General features: G+C 42.5%; 1 protein-coding gene and 1 long non-coding RNA gene across 2 annotated transcripts in view; one reads left to right on the plus strand and one right to left on the minus strand.

The window, feature by feature from the left end:
- LOC125150863 (uncharacterized) overlaps positions 1-12,876 on the plus strand; it is a 27,798-nt gene continuing 14,922 nt past the window's right edge. Inside the window, exons 1-2 of the long non-coding RNA XR_007146513.1 lie at positions 1-127; positions 5,591-5,599. This is a non-coding gene — a long non-coding RNA (uncharacterized LOC125150863). The remainder of the gene's footprint in view (positions 128-5,590; positions 5,600-12,876) is intronic.
- On the minus strand, positions 5,189-9,745 carry LOC125150861 (procathepsin L-like). Its single transcript, XM_047831292.1, has 8 exons — positions 9,632-9,745; positions 9,333-9,468; positions 8,921-9,040; positions 8,684-8,818; positions 8,028-8,252; positions 7,148-7,310; positions 6,409-6,526; positions 5,189-5,466 (listed from the first exon to the last, which is right to left on the minus strand). The coding sequence occupies exons 2-8, from the start codon at positions 9,456-9,458 to the stop codon at positions 5,367-5,369; spliced, it is 987 nt and encodes a 328-aa protein (XP_047687248.1). The 5' UTR covers positions 9,459-9,468; positions 9,632-9,745; the 3' UTR covers positions 5,189-5,366.

A 12,876-nucleotide genomic window follows, 5' to 3' on the forward strand; every position in this document is an offset into this window, starting at 1 on the left:
TGTATGAGGTCATCTGAGGGCATCTGGAGAACAACCAGTTCTGGAGAAACTGTTGCCTCATATCTGGGTGAATGTGGGCTTTGTGCTCACCAAGGAGGACCTCACCGAGATCAGGGACATGCTTCTGGTTAAGGTGCCAGCTGCCGCCCGTGGTGGTGCCATAGCCCTGTGTGAAGTCACTAGCCCAGAACACTTGTCTGGGGCCGAAGAAGACCTTCTTCTCCCAGGCTTTAGGCATCACCACTAAAATGTCCAGGGGCACCACTGAAATCCTGAGTGATGTGCGGCTGATTAAGACTGGAGACAAAGCGGGGGCCAGCGAGGCCACACAGCTGAATGTGCTGAGAAACTCCCCCTTCTCCTTTGGGATGATCACCAGCAGGTGTTTGACAATGGCAGCATCTACAACCGTGAAGTGCTTGACATCACAGAGGAAACTACATTCTCACTTCCTGGAGGGCGTCTGCAGTGTTGCCAGTGTCTGTCTGCAGATAGGTCACCTGGTTGTTGCCTCACTGCCCCATCCTATCATCAATGGACACAAGCAGATTCTGGCTTTGTCTGCATGGACTGGTTACAGCTTCCCACTTGCTGAAGCCATCACCACCACTGCTGTACCTGCTGCTGCCCTCAGCCCTGGTCAAAGCTGAAGCATAGGAAGAGTCAGATGAGTTGCATGAGGATATGGGATTTGTTGGTCTCTTGATTAATCACCGAAAAGCAACCAATTCAGCCCATTTTATTTGTGGAACAAGGGAATAAAGGCTCACTTCTCTTCAAAAAGGAATCTTTTATTGTCACTTGGGTTGAATAGTTATATATTGTTGCATAATGATATGTGATCCTATTTAATCAAATGTTCAAATATTTTGATGTTTTGTAACACACACTTTCCAAAATCAAATTCTAAAATGAAGTATTTTGACCACAATGCAATTAAAATATTCCAGAGGATCCATGGAACGTTTTCAAGAGATTTGGTCTTTTATAAAAGGAAGATATTACACAAATTAGGCTTATTTCTTATGTTAAATTACATAGGAAGCAATGTCAAATAACGGATACTAACACCCCTAGATTATATTTACGTAGAAATATGTTAGGAAAATAAGTGTTTTAGAAATTGTATGCAACTCCTAGAAATCTGATATGTCCTGAGATGTTACTGTCGTGTGTCACAGAAACCACCAATTTCCTTGTCAACAGCCTTGTCATGATCTCTCATCAGATCTTTAACCTTGGACATTTTAAGTCTTTTATCATTTATAGACAGTTAGGCTTTTACTCAAATGCTTTTATGAAAGCTTCTGCAAATGTGTTTCATCTGCAATGAGACCAATGGAAGAAACTTTTGCGTACAGATTTCTGATAACCTCAAGATCATAAAGCTGAACTGGGTAAGAATTTCCAGAATGAATGGAAGATCTGGATTCAAGCAGAAGAAGAATTAATAACATGAGCTGGATGAACAGAGGATGATTATCATTTTTATAGGTATTTTTGAAGCATTTCTGATCTTTAAATGTTTTTTCCAGTATTAAAAAAACTGTTTTAAGCTATAACTTGAAAAAAGCAGCTGTTTGATAAAACATGCCTTTGTGAACAGACTGGGACACTTATCTTTTTCTCCCTACCTGATCTGTCCAGAATTCAAAAACTTTCAGTGAGTATTCTCATATGTTCATGACAATATGTTAATTTGCATAAGTTGAATAAGGATCTGCTCTCCTTGTAACAGAACGTATTTGGAAACTCTGGTTACATCACCAAGGCTTTGACAGAAATGTCATATTCAAGCAGGGACTTGCACAGACACAGATATGACCAGACTGCTTGAAGGAACTCAGGCAGACTTTATGGAGCCAATAAAGCCCATTGGAAAAACAGCCTGATACTTATATCTGGGTCTATAAGCAAGGCAGTCAGTTTTTATACATTGTGACAAAGAGACAACAAATTCATGATGAATTAACAGGATGAAGAAAACAGATGTTTGGGGCTGTTAATTAGTAAACAATCCTAAGAAACTTTTTCTCATAAGCTATGATTTACAGCAGTTTCATCATCAGGCCAACTTAAAAAAAAAAAAGCAACTATTACACTTTGCAAACAAATTGGTCTTAATTTGGCTGTCCTTGGTAAAAATGAGGGTGATTATAGAAAGAAACATTATGTTTCAATTACACACCATTGTGGATTTTACAGTCTAATAGAGTTCACTATGAACTGGACGAGATCCTAATTTCTTCTAGTTTCCTCTGAAGCGTGGCCACAATCTCCAAACTAATATTTTCTACTTTTTTTCTATCCTTTTGACTTGGAATCACTGGATACCCAAAACTCCCCTTTTCCTGAAGCCCTGCAAATGGAATATGAACAACTTGATGTAACCTTCTGAGAAATCACTGCGAAACTCATATGTAGACAATCTTCATGCTGGTTCCTCTATGAGCCTCTCAGAAAGTCTGTCAGCCTGCCACTACCTACCTACCTTATCTGCCTAAAGATGCGTTAAGCCCAGCATCTAGAGATTCTTTCAACTGGCTATCCTTGGAACTCAGAAACTGGTTTATAACTGGATCCTTTTATTAACCATTATCTTTCTTGTACTGCCATAGAATTGCCTCTTATTTATTACCTGATCATTTGAAGCAGAGGCCTCACTCTAAGAAGATACCTGCATTGCCTCTTCCTGAAATGAATTTGACTGAACTGACTCACTGTCAGAACAAAGAGACTGGATTAAGGAGATAAAACTATCTATCAGCTCAACTTTGAATGCGTGAATCTTCCAAGAAAGTTATAGAGGAAGGAACCACCTAAAAATGTGGACCAAAAATCTGGGCTTACTTGGCTGGGTGACAAAACCAAGCTTTCTAGCTACTAGAGCCAAATCAGAAGACTCTGAAATTAGCTATTTTTAAAACTTGTGCTGCTCTTAAAGACTGACAGGACAACAAGAAAAAAGGACACGTATGAACATTAACACTGTCAATTAACACTCCAGACTTTGAAAAGTACAGGTTTCAAGCTAACATTGTCTATCCCCACTGCTTTCTTTCTTTCTTTCTTTCTTTCTTTCTTTCTTTCTTTCTTAGCAACAGAGGGACAGAGAGAGGGAGAGAGGGAGAGAGAGAGTTGGGGGTCTCACCCAAAGCAGGGCTCGAGCTCACATGATATGTGACTCAGACTCATCAACTGTGAGGTCATGACCTGAGCTGAAGTCAGATGCTTAAGGACTGAGCCACCCAGGCACCCCTGCTCCTTTATTTCATGTGGTAACAAAGCATATAAAGGGCTCCCACCAAAATGATTAGAATCATATTGACTTGGATACCTGGCTCTTCTGTCACTGTGCTTGGTGACAGAATTTGTTCAGAAAATTGTGCCACACAACATGCCTGTTGAAGAATCATAGAAAATCGGATGATACATCAGAATTCCAGGTTCTTTTCAGCATTAAAGATCTTATTTCCAAATTTCCAAGATGGTGAATTAGACAAGGCAATCCTAAATCTGTCTATGATAATGGAACAAAGAGGGTTCAATACCACTATGCATGCTTTGAAAACACTCCAGTCAGAAGGTAACAGCTTGGCCTCTGGGGATCTCCAAAGTCATCATGTTCTAGATGCCGTGACTGCTCAGCAGGGGGTGCTTGTGCAATCATCAGTGGAAAATATTGCTTTTATCTAAACCAAATGAAGCATATAATGTCTACTCAAATCTTCCTTTAAAAAGGAATTAATATTTCCCATCAGATAAATGAAACACATTTAATTGAGCAGATCTATATCCAGGATTGTGGGACTCGTTTCATGAGGTGTGGGGAAATGTGTTCTCTTCTGTTTATTCATCCTCTTGATTTTTTTTCCCAAATGTTTTGAGTATAAATGACACATGATGTTACTGTAGTTTCAGGTGTACAACATAGTAACTTGCCAACTGTATACATTATGTTGTGCTCGCCACAAGTGTATCTACCCCCACCCTACATTGCTATTACAATACCGTGTACTATATTCCCTTTGCTGTGCCCTTGATTCCTGTGACTGATTCATTCCATACCTGGAAGCCTGTAACCCCACCCTCGTTCACCCATTCATTCATCCTCCAGGGGATCTATGCTTTTCTTATTCTTTGTAGATTTTTTACCACTCAGGTATGAACTGGATTTCTCTCTCCACAGTCACCTGCTCAGATAGTATGTGAACTTCCAGGGGAGTTTCAGAGGAAGAAATTGTGGGGGCCCAGGGATGTCACCCCAGAAGGTACCACATGGCATATTGACAATCTTGAGTTGAAGCTATTTGAGACACAGATGCTGCAAGGACACCCAGGCTGTCATATGTCTCCCCTGAAAGCAGAAAATGAGCATTCCCATATGAAAGGTCCCCTCCCTGTACTACAAGGTAAAGAGACATCCTTATCAGCAGAGATGGGCTTCAAAGCTGAGAAAGTTGTAGAAACAAACCTTGTTACTTTTTCACTCATATACAAACTCAGCCCAGATGCCACTTGGAATTCCTGCAATTTAAAGCTTCCACACACCTCTTCTCTTTTTCCTGTCAATTCCTCACAAATAATTGTCATTGTCTAAAATGTGTAAAAACTGCCAAAAAAACACCTACCTGCCTTGGCCATTCTGGGGGGGCTCAAATTCATTACTGGGCTTCCCTAGTTGTGTAATAAAACTTTGAGTGATTGTTTTCTACTGTTTACCTTATGTCAGTTAAATTCTTAAACCAGTTTGAAGAATTATGGTGGAAATGAGGACATTTTATCCTCCCTCCAAAACCATTGAATTTTTTACTGTAAAGAAGTTTTTGTATTAAAAACCAAATCATGCTTCAACATATGCAAGTAAATTTTATTTTAAAAGGTAAAAATTTTATGCAATGTTTTAAAACATGAGCCTTCAGGGGGGCCTGGGTATCTCAGTCGGCTGAGCATCCGACTTTGACTCAGGTCATGGTCTCTTGGTTTGTGGGTTTGAGCCCTACATTGGGCTCTGTGCTGACAGCTCAGAGTCTGGAGCCTGCTTTGGATTCAGTGTCACCCTCTCTCTCTGCCCCTCCCCTACTCACACTCTGTATGTCTCTCTCTCTCTCTCTCAAAAATAAATCAAAAAAATTAAAACACGAACATTCAAAAGTTATTAAGCAAGTTAATCACACACCACTGATTAGAGCAGGGATTAAAAAAGTAGTTTCGTCACCAATGAACAGTCACAGAATCCAACCACAACTTGGATCTTCAGTGATTCAAGTGTTTTATCCCCCACAATAAGATGTGATCAACTCTACAATAAAATCCATTTCCTGGATATTCTGTTGCCAGTCAAGGCCTTCTTCATCACCATCGTCTCACACGATAGGAAAGCTGGCCTTGGTGGTGATTCCACAGTGGTTGTCCCGGTCTTTGGCCATTTTTATGTAGCCATCCATGCCCCAGTCAGTGCCCCAGCTGAAAGAAGAGAAAGTTTTCCAACTATTACAAACAATCAAAAACATGTATCTTTTTGAACAAGAACATCTGATACTGAGCAGTGCACCAGAGACCAGGACAGATTCAGGAAGAACCAGGAGAGACTGTTCTTGTTCATGGTTGAGTTCTAACCCAGCACAGAATTCTATCCCCAGACCTTTCACAAAACTGCAACGTGAGCAGGAAAAGGAAAATTTTGGCACCCAGATGTGTTATAGAAATTTTTTAAAATTACAATTTAGAAATACAGTGGTACCAGTGTGCCTGGGTGGCTCAGTCGGTTGAGTGTCCGACTTTGGCTCAGGTCATGATCTCACAGTCTGTGAGTTCAAGCCCCACGTCGGGCTCTGTGCCGACAGCTCAGAGCCTGGAGCCTGCTTCAGATTCTGTGTCTCCCTCTCTCTGCCTCTCCCCTACTCATGCTCTGTCTATCTCTGTCCCAAAAATAAATAAAAACATTTTAAAAAATTGAAAAAAAGGGGCGCCTGGGTGGCGCAGTCGGTTAAGCGTCCGACTTCAGCCAGGTCACGATCTCGCGGTCCGTGAGTTCGAGCCCCGCGTCGGGCTCTGGGCTGATGGCTCAGAGCCTGGAGCCTGTTTCCGATTCTGTGTCTCCCTCTCTCTCTGCCCCTCCCCCGTTCATGCTCTGTCTCTCTCTGTCCCAAAAATAAATAAATAAACGTTGAAAAAAAAATTGAAAAAAAAATACAGTGGTACCAAAACTATATTAGGACTCTAGCAGGTGAGGCAATATCTTAACGTTGTCATTATATGACTATGTCTGTGTTCCCCCCTAGATGGGGTAAACACTGCTGGGATTTCAGAAGTGTGCTCAAGGGTTGGGGGACCTGCGTCCAAACACTGGTTCCAAAAAATATTCCCTTTTCAAATTCAAAAGTACGTATTCCTGGATTTTCATACCTGTTCTTGACAAACCAATATTTTTGGTTATCGGATTCTTTTCCTTGAAAGCCATAGCCAACCACCAGAACACCGTGATTCAGGTCTTCACTGCTGCACTTTGGATCATAATAAATGCCTGGGGAGTAATATTCAGTGCTGAGGTGAGGATTCCCACGTGACATGTGATAGTAACCCAGCCTAGCAACCACAGTAGGAGAGGCATTTCAAAATTTAGTTGTGATATGAATTCAGATGAGATTTAAAAGTCAGATACTTTTGTTTAGCTTGGGGGTGGGGGTGGGATTTAGGCCCTCATCTAACACCAGGAGAAATACTAACAGTCACAATCTCTTTTGAAAATACTACATCTACCCTAGGATGTCTGCCTAGGGAAACAGCAGAGAACATAAAATTGCTTGAGCCAAGGACTTCTTTCCAGTGTTAACTTCGATAGCAAAATTCTTTAAAAGTTTTTAAGGTCTAACAATTGGAAAAAGGTAAAGTAAATTCTACCCATCGAATTATGTAGCCATTTAAATATATTTGTGATATACGTAAACTCCTGGGGATTTGGGTCAAGTCATGGCATACAGAAACGGCAGGCATAAATATTACGTGTACGGAATGAACAACTATGTTAAATCCACACACCCCAAAATTCTACACTGAATTCTACATACCAAAGTGTCACTCTTGCTGTTTCTTAGGGTGGTTTTCCAATTTTTCTACCTATATTTCTACATCAACGAATACTTACCTTGTTTATAGAACCGGAAGGTATCCAGGCTTGCATCAATAGTCGCAGAGACGGGCCCCACCTTTCGTAGTACCATCATAAGGATCTTCTCCCGCTGAGGGATTGTGTGAAAGGCAGTGATATTGGCAGCAGAATGCTCAGGCCTGTATTTGCAGGGTCCATCCTTTGAATGGTAAAGGAAAAGAAACTTGATTACTGCCATCCACTTCCTGTGGAACATGACTTCAAGACAGGTTGCAGGTGAAAGATTTCCAAGTCAAGTTTGTTGTGAAGCAACCCAGGAGGTGAAAGGGTATTTATTATTTTAAAATTGAAAAACTGGTGTGAAGGCTGCTGGTGGCTCAGTCGGTTAAGTGTCCAACTCTTGATTTCAGCTCAGGTCATGATCTCACAGTTGTAGGATACAGCCCCGTATTGGGGTCTGTACGGAGCATGGAGCCTGCTTGGGATTCTCTCTCTCCCTCTCTCTGTTTCTGTACCTCTCCCCCTTTCATGTTCTCTCTCTCTCTCTCTCTCTCTCCCTTTCTCACTCTCAAAATTAATAAATAAATAAACTTAAAAAAAAGCAAAGCTAATTGGTGTGGATTCAATGAAACACTTGTGGTCTACTTGTCCATAAGAAGTTTTTCACCCTGGAGAAATCTGTACCCTACATAGAAAGGTATGCATATCTCCATGTAACGTAGAAATAAAAACAGCTATATGGTAACCATCTAAGCAGAGAACTGTGTCAGGCAAATACCGTTTAATGACAGTCCTGACAGTCTGCAGATAGTCTACAATTGAAAATGAGAATGTTAAATATGGTGTCTGTTTTCTTCAAAAGCATTTAGCTCTAAGGGCAGAGCTGGAATGGTGACAAGTGAGGAGCTCCACTCACTCTTGCAACATATGGATAGGATTCCTCTGTGTCCAGGCCTCCGTTGTTCTTAACATACTGGAAGGCATTACTCATTAGACCACCATTGCAGCCCTCATTGCCTTGAGGCCAAGAGCAGTCCAGGAGGTTCTGCACACTCAAGGAAACACGTTTGCCAGTTTTCCGGAACATCTGTACTTCAAGGGCACCAGCTGCACTAAAAGCCCAGCCAGAAGCACACCGACCCTGGAAACAAATTATAAAGGTCTCAATCTACAAAACAATTAACAAAAGTGACAACAGACCATCTATACAAAAACTTTTAAAACATAGCAATGGTGGGGTGCCTGGGTGGCTCAGTTGGTTAAACGTTTGACTTCAGCTCAAGTCATGATCTCAGGGCTTGGGGGTTTAAGCCCTGCATCAGGCTCTGTGCTGACAGCTCGGAGCCTGGAGCCTGCTTTGGATTCTGTGTCTCCCCTTCTCTCTGCCCCTCCCCTGCTCATGCTCTCTCTCTCTGTCTCTCTCTCTCTCTCTTTCAAAAATAAATGAACATTAAAAACAACAACATAGCAACACCATATTGTTCCACAGCAGGAAACCATAGCAGGGGGCCACTTTCTTTTTGGCTTTCCTCTTGGAGAGAGACCTGATGAGTAGTCATCTTTGATACTCACAGGACTTACAGTGGACGTCTGTTTTCTCTCGACAGGTACAGAGGTGTCAGCACAGAAGGGGACTTTAAACACTTCCCCATTCTCACTCTTCTGCATTTTAAGACCAATCATCATGTGCCTGAATTCTTCATTGGTCTTCAGGAAAAAGAAAGTAGAATGTGTTTACAAACATGAGATTTGGGGGAGAAAGTACTGAGAGAAAGAACAAAATATTCAGCAAATCCATGCCACGCTCACCATGTCACCAAAGCCATTCATTGCCATCAAAAAGCGGTGTTTCCCTTGATAGTATTCCTGATTGTGCTGTATAATCATTTTCATATTCTTCTCCCACACTGCTCTTCTGCATTCTTCAACCTAGAGGCAAACATATAACTTATCACCTTTATTTCTATTTAAAACCAACTGACCTGCTCCAAGTAGATGTGCTCACAGAGAGGAGGAGAAGTCACAGCCAGGGATGGCCTGATGCTTCTGGGAGCTGTTCTCCAGCAACCACACAGCAGGACATATGCCCACACTGTGCGCAGTCACGGTGCCCTGCTTACTGCCTTGGTACGAGCGGCTTCAAGATGCAACTCTGTGTTACAAACTCCCACCAGTACGGACATTCTCTGTGGGTCCTCTGGATAGTTTAGATGTTACCAACCATGCCATATTGCTTCCCATGTGTCTCCTTCCACTGGATCCACTGTTCATCTAAACTTTGATCAAGCTCTATAGTAGCTGAGACTATTCCCAAGCAAAGAGCAGTCAGGAAGGCAAAAGGATGCATGTTTCAAAACCTAGGAAGTGAAAAAAAAATGAGAATCTGATTAGACTGATCTGTCTAAAAATCCATCTTCCTTTCTTCTAGATGTTAGAGCCACTATGGTGGAGTAAAAACATTGAATTTATCCTCCCAAATACTTACACAAGGATTAGTCTAGCCCCACTGGGGATGCTCACCTAATCATGCAGCTGTGCAGATGCCCTCAGCAGATGTAGCCCCAGGGCTCTCTGGTGGTGGGTGGGGGCTCCGAGGCCACCCACTTAAAGCCTTGGGGTTTGGCCTGATTGGCCTGTCCATACCGCCAGTACACTGTAATCTTCCCAATCTGCTTTCGTTTCCCAAGCTGATGACTTCTATTCTGATGTTTTCTTGGTGATAATTGCTTGTTCTTTACAGAAGAAAAACTTGTTGACCATGGTCTGGGGTCAACTCCCTGTCAAATGGTCCTTAGATGTTTTGACTAAAACAATAGAGCAGTTGCAGTGGTCCAGCTAAGGGTCCAAAAGAAAAAGCTCATGCTTATTCAACAAAGAAAATAATGTTAAACTTCCACTTAGTTGATGCCATTATAAGATATGAAAAAAGTGTGTATTGAAGGCACACTGAAATATATTTAGTGGTGATTTAGTGATCTGTGTCCCTGCATGTCAAATCTGAGGACAGGGAGCTGGGAGGAGCTTGGGACTCCCCTCATTTCATTCTCAGAGGCTACATATCAAAGATTCAAAGCCACTGGTGGAATGGCACCCGGGTGACCGTCATTCCATAGGCAGGGGACAGAGGAACTCTTGGGATCTCTAGCCTGTGACCTGAGAACCCCTTTCTTCTGTTTCTCATTCTTTCCTGATTGCCTTTCCACTGGAAGGTTACATGCTTGGGCCTGTCTCATGGGGAATCCAGGTGTGCTTTCCATTTTCTAGCATCCCCTAAAGTACTCTGTAGAGCTCTGGCCCTACTTGGGGAACGTGGGAGCATTCACTGGGTTGCATTGGACTCTGGGAAAATAGGCTTCAGCAACTGGAAGGCTGAGCGATCAAAAGGAGAAAAGCCATATGATTATTTTAATAGATGCTTTTTAAAAATAAAAAGAAACATGCTATTTCAAATCAGTGGGAAGAGAATGGTCAATAAGTAGCTAGTCATCCAGGAAAAATTAGAAGCAGATCCACAAAACGTATTACTGATGGATTCCAGAATTCAACATAAAAAAACAAAAGTATGAAAGTATTAAAAACATAAAAGAAAATGTATTTATGACCTTACACGGGACCAAAGACACTAAGCACAAAGTGTAAAGAAAAGATAGATGTGATTACGTCAAAATGGGAATTACACCCCACGAACAAAGTTAAAAGACACTCCACAGCACAGGAGAAAAATGTTTGTAACGTGTAACACAAAGTGCACATCAAAGATCATACCTATTAAGAGGGAAAAGAAACATCACTTCAGAGAGATAAACTAAGGATATAAGACTACAGTTTGTGAAGAGAAAATACAAATAGTAGATGAAGCCATGGGAGACGGTGAGCTTCCCTGAGGATCAGGAAATGAGAAGAACATGGCCCATCCGTTCTCACTTAGCAGATGCACAATAAACAGCAGCGACTGATCCTTTCAGATGTCCTCAGGTGCTGGGACACGGCCCTCTTCTGCCTGCTGGAGAGACAGATCACAGGACGGCCACGGGACGGCAACGTGGCAGCTCTGTGGACTTTGAGAAGTTTAGATAAGCAGGCCCTCTGACCTGCGGGTCAACAGGAAAACCTAGATGAGCCTTTCTAAAGTTACATATTGTCTGTAAGAGCAAAAAGATGGGAAGGATCCAAGTGTCCAGCAGTAGGGAGATGGTTGACTGTGGAAAGCTCTTCAGTGGTTTGAGAAAGTTGGGAATTACTTAGAAACCCACTCCAGCTTTTATGAGCTTGGAAATCAATCCCTTACCTGGTTTTATACAAAGGCATTCTTCACACCACAATAGAGAAATTGAGGAAGAAATAAATACATTGGCTCCATGCTAAGGCCTTTTCCTTCCGCCTAACCTGATGACAACATCATCTTTACTCTCTATTCACAACCATGTAATGAAATCTAACCACCTTCTTTTTCTTTCTTCCTTTTCTTCTTCTTTCTTTCTTTTTTGCAAAGAATGGAAAGAGGCATGAAAAAGATATACAGGTAAGTAGGAGATGGTCTGTGGGTCTAAGATGGGTCCATGTATCAGTGAGTTCCCCAGAGAAACAGAACAGAGTTTAACCCCTCCACCCCATGTAAACACACACACACAGACACACACACACACACACACACACACACACACTGTGTCACAGTCTAGATGCAGCATTCCTTCTTCCGCAGAAACCTCAGTTTTGTTCCTAAGACATTCTACTATTCAGTGAGGCTTCAGGGGTTTGGGACACACTCCCCCAAAGTAAGCGACTGTGGCATACTGGTTGTTTGAGCTGCAGGCACTTGAGAAACAGTAGGTGCAGGAAGGACTCTCTGACATCTGCTTTCCAGAAGCAGGTCATAAAATTTCCCTGAGAAAGGTGTTCTCCCCTGAGAAAGGATCCAGCAAGAGAGCATCCTGACCAACGGAGGCTGGGAGTCAACACCTAACACATCTATGCAAACACAATTCCTAAATAATCCTGTTCTTCCACTAGTTTCATCCCCTGCCTTCCAAAGTATCTCCTTGTCACTTCCCTAAAACTTACTATTCTTTGCCTTGTCATTTCTTTACAAATTATCAAGTCTTCCTCTAAAGGTATAGAAGCTTCCAGCTGTGGTCACTCCTTGGGGTATTTAATTCGATTGTGAAGGCCTCCATGTCAATATAAAAATTTAATACAACTTGGATGCTTCCTCTGATGAATTTGCCTTATGTCGGTTTAATCTCACGTTAGTCCAGAGATCTTAAGAGAACAGGAAAACATTTTTCAGCCATGTGTGCTCAGGTGTGTGTTCTGCGTCCTCGCTGGGAACTTGTTCCCCAAGCCCCAGTCTCCTCCACCTGACTTATGTGGATTCCTGTTGCAGAGGGGAACTGTTCTAAGGTCACTGCCCCATGCAGTGGGGTCACTGCACCCTAGAGGTTCAGTGAGCACTTGAATCAGAGGAATCCAAGCAGTCTGGGCAATAATCCAACACAGGCTGTGCCAAATGGTGTTACGAGAAAGGTCAGGCTTGGTGCCAACAATCACCTGTACAGGAGGAGATCCCGCCCCAACCACACAGGGCTTGGGTTGAATGCAGATGAAATGTGGGCCCCACGGCCCCCTCCTCCAAGCACATTGTAGCAGTCTACACAGCACACAAGCGTTTGCAGGGACTGGACAGGAAGTATGCTGTTGCAGGGAAGATGCACAGCCCGCTGCACCCCTGCTTGCTCAGAGCTCATGATCTAGACAGGTGGGCAGCA

Source organism: Prionailurus viverrinus, chromosome D4 (genome assembly GCF_022837055.1).
Source record: "Prionailurus viverrinus isolate Anna chromosome D4, UM_Priviv_1.0, whole genome shotgun sequence".
NCBI classification, from domain to species: Eukaryota; Metazoa; Chordata; class Mammalia; order Carnivora; family Felidae; genus Prionailurus; species Prionailurus viverrinus.